Genomic DNA, 13,396 nt, shown 5'->3' with positions numbered 1-13,396 from the left:
TTGTCGTCTCTTTATGTGGTTCATAAGTGTTTCTCATTTTTCGTTTTTATATAGATTAGACCGTTGGTTTTCCCGTTTGAATGGTTTTACACTAGTAATTTTTGGGGCCCTTTATAGCTTGCTGTTCGGTGTGAGCCAAAGCTCCGTGTTGAAGGCCGTACCTTGACCTATAATGGTTTACTTTTATTAATTGTTAATTGGATGGAGAGTTGTCTCATTGGCACTCATACCACATCTTCCTATATCTCATTAAGACGACTGACTCTTTTTGTGCATGTCCATTAACATCTTTTTATTATCACTGATGCCTAATCGATTATGGATTTGATCCGATATTATGTATGTCGGAAAACACACACAAAAATAGTATTACGGCGCAAATCAAGAGTAACAAGCAACGCCGATATCGATTTGCATTCATGAGCTTTTAAATCTCATAACGATATTTCTGATAGCGCAAACACGCAGTTTTAATAATTGTATTCCCTTGTATAGAAAGAAAATCATGAACATTTCATAAGAAGAAAATTTCTTCACGGCACATTGTATTCCTTTTAGTTATGTCAAATATAAGAGGACGCAGTAAAAATGATATGCCGCCATGGATGATACAACTTTTAAAATGTGTGCAAAAATCATCACAGCTATATTTTGAATTTTCTACCACATAATGTGGTATTTCTGAACATTTACAAACAGTTTATGTGAAAAGTATGTGCATATAAAATAAACTATGTGCATATAAAGCAAATGTATGTGCACACATAGAAAAAGAATGTTCAGATATTGAAAAGTATGTGCATATATAAACACATGTTCGCATGAAGCAGCTACGGCTTGCCATATGTACAGTTGGGTGCAGACCAAGCATTACATTAAGTAAACGCAAGTTAACGCCGCGTGCACATATTTCGTTAGTTAACTTCAATTTTCGCGTTTACTAGTAAACGCGCGTTTACTATAATTACGTTAACGCGGTCAAAATGGAAATTTCTAATGTCTACCCGAGTAAACGGGCGTTTACTCTGTGTCCGTTTAGTCAGTAGTAAACGGGCGTTTATTTCAGATTTCACAAGTTTATTTTTACGTGCACTTAAAAGTAAACGGGCGTTTACTACAGATTTCGAAAATGTATTTCTACGTGCACTTGAAAGTAAACGCGCGTTTACTTTTCGCCATAACTGATTGTGGAAATTAAGAAATAACTTTCGTGTTCATTTGTACATTTATTTTAATTAAAACGACTTGTATCTTAATATTTTACGTACAAATGTTTCAAACCAGAACAATTCAAAAACACTTTTAATTGGAAATATTAACTTTTATTAATTACAAAAAATCAATTCCAATAATTTTGCTGAGTAGCAGATTTTCTATATTTTATTTTCAAAAGTTGCATGTACAAATATCGAGGCGGATAGAAAGGTTATCCAACACATCGGATAAATATTTGTATATGATGGGATATAAACATCATGGTTTACGTTGCTTCGTTCCCCAATTTTAACAGTCTCTTCCTAAATATAACTCTTATGCATTTAATACATGAATTTTTAATCGTAATTCTCCTTGTTTGCCTTGGATTTACATGATTTAAGATTCTGTTTTGCCAAATGTTCAATCGAAAATTGTACAGTGTATATATAGAGATGTTGATTAGGTGTTGTATAAGTATGCACATTTGTACCATCTCGTCAATTTAGACAGACTTATCCATATCTGCGACGTCCGAAAAATATACTCGTTCTGAACATGAATAAAATATTTGCCCCTGGACGTTAGGCTACAAACGAAATCAATCAACCGCCATAATATATTAACAGTACACTATTCCAAGAAGAGAACTTCTCATACTTTTCAATATAAATTACTTTAATCAGTCATGTCAGTGTTGGATGATGCCGTTAAATATTATAGTTTTGTTTTAAATACAAACCATCCAGAACTACTGACTTTAGTGACAGTTCATTATCCATAATAAAGTGCAAATATGGTCAGTTTTGGTTGATGCGGTCAAATAATTTTCTTATATGAGTCAGCCTAAGGTATGAAAACACTAAAATTTGTTTTTAAGATTCAATATTTTGAATAAAAAGAGCACATGCTGGCACTCAAAATTTATGCAAACAAAATTTTTTAGTCATTATGTTCCAATATTGCTATTATTTGTATTATACAATCCATCCTTATATGAAAATATAACTCATTTACTTTGCGGCTGTATAGATTTACATAATAAAGTGCTAATATGGTTAGTTTTGGTTGATGCGGACAAATAATTTTGTTATACGAGCCAGTGTGAAGTATGAAAACTACTGAAATTTGTTTACGATTCAATATTTTGAATAAAAAGAGGACATGCTGGTACTCTTAATTGATGCGAACAAAATTTTTTATTCATTATGTCCCAATATTGCTATAATTTGTTTTATACAATCTATCCTTACATGAAAATATTACTAATTAACTATGCGACTATAAGATTTACATAATAAGTGCAAATATGGTCAGTTTTGGTTGATGCAGACAAATAATTTTGTTATACAAGTCAGTCTGAGGTATGAAAACTACTGAAATTTGTTTACGATTCAATATTTTGAATAAAAAGAGGACATGCTGGCATCTAAATTTATGCGAAGAAAATTTTTTAGTCATTATGTTCCAATATTGCTATTATTTGTATTATACAATCCATCCTTATATGAAAATATAACTCATTGACTATGCAGCTATATAGATTTACATAATAAAGTGCTAATATGGTCAGTTTTGGTTGATGGGGACAAATAATTTTGCCTACGAGTCAGAATGAAGTATGAAAACTACTGAAATTTGTTTACTATTCAATATTTTGAATAAAAAGAGGACATGCTGGTACTCTAAATTATGCGAACAAACTTTTTTAGTCATTATGTCCCAATATTGCTATCATTTGTATTATACAGTCCATCCTTACATGAAAATATAACTAATTTACTATGTGGCTATATAGATTTACATAATAAAATGCTAATATGGTCAGTTTTGGTTGATGCGGACAAATAACTTTATGATACGATTCAGTTTGAGGTATGAAAACTACTGAAATTTGTTTACGATTCAATATTTTGAATAAAAACAGGACATGCTTGCACTCTAAATTGATGCGAACAAAATTTTTTAGTCATTATGTTCCATTATTGCTATTATTTGTATTATACAATCCATCCTTATATGAAAATATAACTCATTTACTATGCAGCTATATAGATTTACATAATAAAGTGCTAATATGGTCAGTTTTGATTGATGCAGACAAATAATTTTGTTATACGAGTCAGTGTGAAATATGAAAACTACCGAAATTTGTTTACGATACAATTTTTTGAATAAAGAGAGGACATGCTTGCACTCTAAATTGATGGGAACAAAATTTTTTTAGTCATTATGTTCCAATATTGCTACAATTTGTTTTATACAATCCATCCTTATATGAAAATATTACTGATTTACTATGCGACTATAAGATTTACATAATAAAGTGCAAATATGGTCAGTTTTGGTTGATGCGGACAAATAATTTTGTTATACGATTCAGTCTGAGGTAAAAAAACTACTGAAATTTGTCTGCGATTCAATATTTTGAATAAATAAAAGACATGCTGGCATTCTAAATTGATGCAGAAATTTTTTTTGTAGTCATTATGTTCCAAAATTGCTATAATTTGTTTTATACAATCTATTCTTACATGAAAATATTACTAATTAACTATGCGACTATAAGATTTACATAATAAGTGCAAATATGGTCAGTTTTGGTTGATGCAGACAAATAATTTTGTTATACAAGTCAGTCTGAGGTATGAAAACTACTGAAATTTGTTTACGATTCAATATTTTGAATAAAAAGAGGACATGCTGGCATCTAAATTTATGCGAAGAACATTTTTTAGTCATTATGTTCCAATATTGCTATTATTTGTATTATACAATCCATCCTTATATGAAAATATAACTCATTTACTATGCAGCTATATAGATTTACATAATAAAGTGCTAATATGGTCAGTTTTGGTTGATGGGGACAAATAATTTTGCCTACGAGTCAGAATGAAGTATGAAAACTACTGAAATTTGTTTACTATTCAATATTTTGAATAAAAAGAGGACATGCTGGCACTCTAAATTGATGCGAACAAACTTTTTTAGTCATTATGTCCCAATATTGCTATCATTTGTATTATACAGTCCATCCTTACATGAAAATATAACTCATTTGCTATGCGGCTATATAGATTTACATAATAAAGTGCTAATATGGTCAGTTTTGGTTGATGGGGACAAATAATTTTGTTATACGAGTCAGTGTGAAGTATGAAAACTACTGACATTTGTTTACTATTCAATATTTTGAATAAAAAGAGGACATGCTGGCACTCTAAATTGATGCGAACAAACTTTTTTAGTCATTATGTCCCAATATTGCTATCATTTGTATTATACAGTCCATCCTTACATGAAAATATAACTCATTTGCTATGCGGCTATATAGATTTACATAATAAAGTGCTAATATGGTCAGTTTTGGTTGATGTGGACAAATAACTTTATGATACGAGTCAGTTTGAGGTATAAAAACTACTGAAATTTGTTAATGATTCAATATTTTGAATTAAAAGAGGACATGCTGGTACTGTTAATTGATGCAGAAATTTTTTTGTAGTTATGTTCCAATATTGCTATAATTTGTTTTATACAATCCATCCTTATATGAAAATATTACTGATTTACTATGCGACTATAAGATTTACATAATAAAGTGCAAATATGGTCAGTTTTGGTTGATGCGGACAAATAATTTTGTTATACGATTCAGTCTGAGGTAAAAAAACTACTGAAATTTGTCTGCGATTCAATATTTTGAATAAATAAAAGACATGCTGGCATTCTAAATTGATGCAGAAATTTTTTTTGTAGTCATTATGTTCCAAAATTGCTATAATTTGTTTTATACAATCTATTCTTACATGAAAATATTACTAATTAACTATGCGACTATAAGATTTACATAATAAGTGCAAATATGGTCAGTTTTGGTTGATGCAGACAAATAATTTTGTTATACAAGTCAGTCTGAGGTATGAAAACTACTGAAATTTGTTTACGATTCAATATTTTGAATAAAAAGAGGACATGCTGGCATCTAAATTTATGCGAAGAACATTTTTTAGTCATTATGTTCCAATATTGCTATTATTTGTATTATACAATCCATCCTTATATGAAAATATAACTCATTTACTATGCAGCTATATAGATTTACATAATAAAGTGCTAATATGGTCAGTTTTGGTTGATGGGGACAAATAATTTTGCCTACGAGTCAGAATGAAGTATGAAAACTACTGAAATTTGTTTACTATTCAATATTTTGAATAAAAAGAGGACATGCTGGCACTCTAAATTGATGCGAACAAACTTTTTTAGTCATTATGTCCCAATATTGCTATCATTTGTATTATACAGTCCATCCTTACATGAAAATATAACTCATTTGCTATGCGGCTATATAGATTTACATAATAAAGTGCTAATATGGTCAGTTTTGGTTGATGGGGACAAATAATTTTGTTATACGAGTCAGTGTGAAGTATGAAAACTACTGACATTTGTTTACTATTCAATATTTTGAATAAAAAGAGGACATGCTGGCACTCTAAATTGATGCGAACAAACTTTTTTAGTCATTATGTCCCAATATTGCTATCATTTGTATTATACAGTCCATCCTTACATGAAAATATAACTCATTTGCTATGCGGCTATATAGATTTACATAATAAAGTGCTAATATGGTCAGTTTTGGTTGATGTGGACAAATAACTTTATGATACGAGTCAGTTTGAGGTATAAAAACTACTGAAATTTGTTAATGATTCAATATTTTGAATTAAAAGAGGACATGCTGGTACTGTAAATTGATGCAGAAATTTTTTTGTAGTTATGTTCCAATATTGCTATAATTTGTTTTATACAATCCATCCTTACATGAAAATATTACTGATTTACTATGCGACTATAAGATTAACATAATAAAGTGCAAATATGGTCAGTTTTGGTTGATGCAGACAAATAATTTTGTTATACGATTCAGTCTGAGGTATAAAAACTACTGAAATTTGTTTACAATTCAATATTTTGAATAAAAAAAGGACATGCTGGCATTCTAAGTTGATGCAGAAAATTTTTTGTAGTTATTATGTTCCAATATTGCTATGATTTGATTTATACAATCAATCCTTACATGAAAATATTACTGATTTACTATGCGACTATAAGATTTACATAATAAAGTGCAAATATGGTCAGTTTTGGTTGATGCAGACAAATAATTTTGTTATACGATTCATTCTGAGGTAAAAAAACTACTAAAATTTGTCTGCGATTCAATATTTTGAATAAAAAAAAGACATGCTGGCATTATAAATTTATGTGAACAAAATTTTTTTGTCATTATGTTCTAATATTGCTATTATTTGTATTATACAATCCATCCTAATATGAAAATATTACTCATTTACTTTGTGGCTATATAGATTTACATAATAAAGTGCTAATATGGTTAGTTTTGGTTGATGCGGACAAATAATTTTGTTATACGAGTCAGTGTGAAGTATGAAAACTAATGAAATTTGTTTACTATTCAATATTTTGAATAAAAAGAGGACATGCTGGCACTCTAAATTGATGCGAACAAATTTTTTTGATCATTATGTCCCAATATTGCTATCATATGTATTATACAATCTATCCTTACATGAAAATATAACTTGTTTGCTATGCGGCTATATAGATTAACATAATAAAGTGCTAATATGGTCAGTTTTGATTGATGTGGACAAATAAATTTATGATACGAGTCAGTTTGAGGTATAAAAACTACTGAAATTTGTTGATGATTCAATATTTTGAATTAAAAGAGGACATGCTGGTACTCTAAATTGATGCAGAAAATTTTTTGTAGTTATTATGTTCCAATATTGCTATAATTTGTTTTATACAATCCATCCTTACATGAAAATAGTACTGATTTACTATGCAACTATAAGATTTACATAATTAAGTGCAAATATGGTCAGTTTTGGTTGATGCGGACAAATAATTTTGTTATACGATTCAGTCTGAGGTAAAAAAAGCTACTGAAATTTGTCTGCGATTCAATATTTTGAATAAATAAAAGACATGCTGGCATTCTAAATTTATGTGAACAAAATTTTTTTGTCATTATGTTCCAATATTGCTATTATTTGTATTATACAAACTATCCTTATATGAAAATATAACCCATTTACTTTGGGGGTATATAGATTTACATAATAAAGTGCTAATATGGTCAGTTTTGGTTGATGTGGACAAATAATTTATTTATACGAGTCAGTGTGAAGTATGAAAACTACTGAAATTTGTTTACGATTCAATATTTTGAATAAAAAGAGGACATGCTGGTACTCTTAATTGATGCAGAATTTTTTTTAATAGTTATTATGTTCCAATATGGCTATAATTTGTTTTATACAATCCATCATTACTGAAAATATTACTGATTTACTATATGCGACTATAAGATTTACATAATGAAGTGCTAATATTGTCAGTTTTCGTTGATGTAGACAAATAATTTTGTTATAAGAGTCAGTCTGAGGTATGAAAACTACTGAAATTTGTTAACGATTCAATGTTTTGAATAAAGAGAGGACATGCTGGCACTCTAAATTGATGCCAACAACATTTTGTAGTCTTTGATAACATTATCAAATAACTGTAATCGTCAATATGTCAATCGAAAATGACAAGTTGGTCATTTAATTTTTAAGTACCTTTTCATTTGATATTTTAGGTCAGTGTATCCAGGATACGATGACAATCTGCGTTAACGCGCGTTTACTACAAACAGTAAACGTGCGTTTACTTTTGACAAAAATAGAAGACGCACATTTTTTCACGTTAACGCGGAAGTAAACGCGAAAGTAAACGCCCGTTTACTCTTTACAAAATTAGAAGACGCGCCGTTTTTGCGTTAACGCGGAGGTAAACGCGAAAGTAAACGCCCGTTTACTTTTTATGTCTACTGAAATTTCGGAGTAAACGCACAGTTAACGCGGCGTTAACATGAAGTGCACGCGAGTAAACGCCGCGTTAACTTTTTCGGCCCGTCTACATGTAATGCTTGGTCTGCACCCAACTGTAAGCCTTCTAAACAAAAATAGCGCATGCCATTTAGAAAAGATGTGACTTCTGCACACATGTTGTTCAACTCGTGCACACAAGATAGTAACTCTAGCTATATTTGGAATACTGGATCAGCCTTAGTACGTGATAATTTTGCAAAAGTTTAATGCTTGTGATTGGATTTTTTGCTAAGATTTGTTAAAAAGCCTCAGCATCAAATCAATGAGCGTATATCAGGGTTTTTTTTCGCGATTTGATGAAAAAATGGGCAGGTTAAAGTTTAGCTTTGTATTTTTTAGCTGAATGGTGAAATACACGCGAAAAAACCGTATTGTATTGTTAAAGATGTGAAGTAAAACATAAAAGTAAATGACTGACAGATAATTATTTATACACACTCTGTTGATCTACCAACCAACACTAAAGACTGATTTTATATGTGTATACAAAAATGTAATTTCACCTTTAGGGTTAAATAAGTGAACATATAAATTTTATGTAAACTCGATAATTAGCAGTTTTATCTATGAAACGTTTATAGAACAGCCGGTAATCCAAAAACAGACAGGAAAATTTACGCGAGTCAAATGTTCGCGTTTCTGTATTAGCCGCGAACAAAGCGAAAATTAAACACACGCAAAAAAACCCAATATACGGTATAAGGTCATGTCAGTTACAAATATCTTGCACACTAAAAAAACAACAAAGCAGGAATATTGATAGGCTTTGTCCGTTTTTCCTCGACGAGAACATACATATGATTCGAACAGGAAATCTAAAAAAGAGATATACTTTTAGGTAGTATTTACTTTTTGTCAAATTAATATGACATTTGAGTTATTGACATTTAGGTCTTCCAATTGAATTCGGAAAAATGGATACGAATTCAGCGCATGTATTCTCAAGTCTATTGAAGGAAGAAAGTTATCCTCACTATGAGTCAAGACTTATGTTAGCTGGCGAACAGGGCACTGGGAAGACAACTATAGCGAGATATCTTGTCGGTAAACGACCCACTAAATTAAGAATGTCAACTGATGGAATAGAATTATACAATGGTCTTTCATATATGGATCGTGATTCAAAGGAATGGCTTGGTGGAAAGCAAGGTAATCATTTAAAGAAAAAAAAACCAAAGACATATTGAAACTGTCCTAGTACTTAAAAACTATGGTTTAAGAATGTCTGCCGATGTAGACGTAAGAAAAACATGATTGTATTTTTCAACAAAATGTGTGTCTAGCGTAGAATGTAATTTATACATACTTGTTCTACTACCTCGCGTTTTCAACGTTCCTCCAACAGCTAAGACAATAAACTGACGTGAACCGTCGACGATAAATTACATCAATGTAGATGTAATGACAAATTATATCAACATTTAACAAGTGAAAGTCTATATTTTCATTTAAACAGATCTTTTTATATATTGTTTTATTTAATAGCATTTTGATTGAAACTTGATACATGTATAAACTTCATTTTTTCGAAAATCTTTTCCTTATTCGAAAAGAAAAACATATTCTTGCATTGCTTTTACTTGCAAACGAAATCTACATGGTTTATAATAATTTTTTAACATTTTTAAATCGACACGATAGGTTTTTAGAGGGAATAACGAGACTTGTATAGGAACTTAAAAATATTGGTTAAACACTGTTAAAGTGTCTCGCCTACTTTTGCTGTTGTCATGTTTTCAGTGTGATCGGGGAATGCATATATAATAGATTTACAGTTAATGAATGTGATAAATATTTTTAAAACTTTAACTGCAGAATGTATGTAATGTTGACTGGAATACTAGCTAAATCCATTTATAAGTAATATACGGGAAAACAAGAAATAAATGTTTACAAAATTCCCTACTAGCCTTTGATGATAAACAAAGATCTGTCCACGTTTGGTACAAATCCAGGATAGTTTAAGATAGTTATCAAAGGTACAAGGCTTTTAATTTGGTACGCCAGACAAAAGACCTACAATGTATCAGTGACGCACAGATAAACATAGTTAGAAAGCCAAACAAGTACAAAGTTGAAGAGTATTGAGGACCCAAAATTCCAAAATTTCGTGCCAAATACAACTAAGGTATTCTTTGCCTGGAATAGGAAAATCCTTATTATTTCGAATAAATCATACTTTTGCAAACAGTAGATTTAAGAAAGTTTTTAAATTTTTTTAAAACTTTAACCATGTTAACTGGCAGAAAAACTTAATCCATTTATTAGTAAAATACGGATACACAGGTTTGTTTTTTTACACAATTACTTCTGGATACTGTCTTATGATCACAAACAAGCTTTTGTCCATGATACTGATAATTTGATATTTGATAATATTCATTTGACCTCATTCGGTACGATTTTTCTTTGTTGGCATATTTCATTGTTTTTCTAGTGAAAAAGATTATAAGAAAGTGTTAGGTGCTGTAACTCTAATTTTGACATTTTTACCTATAACATCTTTTTTTGCACACATGGTTGTAAAAATTTGAGGGATTTATAGGCGACTGTCATACACGTGTTAACCACCATTTTCAACATAAGAAAATGCCATTACCAAGTCAGATATATGACAGTTGTTTTCTATTCGTTTAATGTGTTTGAGCTTTTGATTTTTGCATTATATTTAAGACTTTCCGATTTGATTTTTGCATTAGATTAAAGACTTTCCGATTTGAAATTCCTCAGAGTTTAGTATTTTTGATTTTACCTTTATACTAAAGTCCTTAAAACAGAGTACTTTTGTATGTGTCCAAAAATATTGGCCTCTGCAAGCATTGCGTTTGAATAGTATCACAATCATTATACTGACTAATTTTCTTTTATATAGTAAATATAAAGATTGTATATTTTAAATATACCTGAAACAACAGAGTATGACTCTCAAACCATTTAAGAGAGCAACACGACGAGTGCCACCTGTGGATCAGGATCTGCTGTTTGTCTTTTTCATTTTTAGCCATGGCGTTGTCAGTTTATTTTCGATCTATGAGTGTGACTGTCCTTCTGGCATCTTTCGTCCCTCTTTTACTTCGCCAATAAAAATGGAATTTTGAGCTCATTATACAATTGTTGTAATTCCGAGTATATCTAAATATCAATAGATACCTTGGATGGTCGTTCCTGCAGTCAGGATAGATCTTCAGTAGAATAAGAATCGCCTGTCTGACATTAGTGCATTACCGGAAGAGGATTTCTGGGTAGTTCTTCGGACATCTCTAGATGGTCTGTCTGATGACCTCAAACTAACCCTACGAATACTACACTCCCCCAGTTTTATTAATAAGGCTCCCTCTACTGAGGTGGGCCCTGTGAATTTCGCCCAAAATTAACAAAATACGGAAATCATACCAAATTTAAAGAAAATATGCATCAATTTAAAAAAGTATACAACCTATCCCCTAACAATTTAAAAAAGTATACAACCTATCCCCCAAACAGACCCTTTGTATTCATGGGTCTACTGATACACTAAAAGTTGATAAAATGGCATGGGTTCCCGACAAATTGGGAACCCAGCAAACTGTGAATTGTTCTTCTCTGGATCATACACTATCTTCCACTCTTCTTTATACAAACTAAGCCCTGGGCGCTTAAAGGCTGCAAGTCCTGGTTGGAGCTAGGATATTGTGCTGATCCACCTTCATTCTCCTTTACTTGTATTGTCTTTATACCTTTAAGGACAGGAATTCCAGGGTCCCACTGTCTTCTGCCGGGACCCCATCTAACTGTGGCAATGGTCACACGCAAGGCTGTTGTCCCACAGTCTACTGGTGGCGGTGATTAAAATACCTAGTGCCAACATTATCCGCTTTGAAAAGTAGCCCAAATCCCAAATCAAGGCTTTCTGGATCAATGTATACAGATTCCTGGATGACACAAGATTTGAGAGTTATAACTTCTTCTTTTTTGAGCGGACTGTTGCTTTCAGTTGCGGCCTTTCTGTCAATTTCTCCCGTGGAGGAAGGGTCCACAAAAGAGAAGGATTTATGACCTTTTTCAGTATTGTCAGTCATTCCTCCCTCAACAGCAGGAGTAGGACACGTCGAATCCTGGTATCGCGGACAACCTGTGACTGTCTTCTCATCACTGGTCCTTTCTACCAAAGTGGTATCTGCCTCACCATCTGAGGGGGAGTCCCAACTTTCTTGGGCCTCTTCATTACATGCCAAAGTTGTCTCTGTTGGGGCAGCAACCTTGTGAAGGCTACTGCTTTTCTCTATTGCCTAGATAGCTCCTATGGGTTTCGTCATAATATTGGCTATTGGACCCTCCTGGTGCTCGGTGAACAATGCTGGAGCAACTAAGTTGCCTAAGTTCAGTTCCTCACCAGAATCTAAATGTAAGGCTTGAATAAAATAAGTGGGCAGTATGATTCCTTCCTGATTACCCGGGCACAAGACCACCCCATTAGGCGACCAAAAGAATTTGTAGCCCTTGGCATGCGCCCTCTGTACATTTATGTGTACCTCTGCCTTTCAATGGGGCTTGACGCTGTTTAGCACTTTATCAACTAAGTGTACATACTGCCTTTCCATTTTCCGCAACCCCTCCTCTTGCATATGGCCCCATGAAGCCATTGTGGTGTAATGGTAGCCTTGGGGCACCTCACATTTTTCTACTAATGTCCTTTATCAAAGTGAACCTCCTGTCCACATCAACCTTGATCAGTTTATGAATACTCGGTAAAGAGTACCCAGCAAAGTTTGGGTGTCTTTTAAGGATTTCCTCAATTAACAAATACCCACCGAGGCGAAGTCTGTGACCCAACTCCAGTGCACCATGTCTCAATATGTTACCAATAAATTCTAACAAGTAGCGGTACAATCCGCCTGAAGGAGTTGCCTCTTTGTCAGAATTTGAGCACTGGTCTGACTCAATCTCTGCTCTAACCTCCACTGACACCCTAGATTCTTCTTTCCCCTCCCTGTCCCTGGGGAGATTGGCACTTACCCCTGGGCCAAATTAGTCCTACATTTGGGTCGATATCCTCAATTGATTTTCAATAGGCGGTTATGGTAACTTGTAGCTCAGTCGGTGTCGTGATCTTGAATATGAATGATGGCTCGTTTCGAAGCAGATACATTTTCACATAACTATGTGGTTAAATTTTCGGGGTACTTAATGCGATTACTTTTCCAGTAAATTATCATACACCGAAAATCCTGTCGTGATGCGACTCCTCG

General features: G+C 32.4%; 1 protein-coding gene across 1 annotated transcript in view; it reads left to right on the top strand.

The window, feature by feature from the left end:
- Window positions 1–13,396, top strand: part of LOC127717491 (uncharacterized) — a 71,040-nt gene that overhangs the window by 23,265 nt on the left and 34,379 nt on the right. The window contains exon 5 of the mRNA XM_052223159.1: window positions 9,060–9,317. Coding sequence (XP_052079119.1) covers window positions 9,060–9,317 — 258 coding nt within the window. The remainder of the gene's footprint in view (window positions 1–9,059; window positions 9,318–13,396) is intronic.

The sequence above is a fragment of the Mytilus californianus genome, unplaced genomic scaffold (assembly GCF_021869535.1).
Source record: "Mytilus californianus isolate M0D057914Y unplaced genomic scaffold, xbMytCali1.0.p SCAF_10, whole genome shotgun sequence".
Lineage (NCBI taxonomy): Eukaryota > Metazoa > Mollusca > Bivalvia > Mytilida > Mytilidae > Mytilus > Mytilus californianus.
The sequence above is the reverse complement of the archived record's forward strand: the minus strand, read 5'-3'. Positions and strand labels throughout refer to the sequence as shown.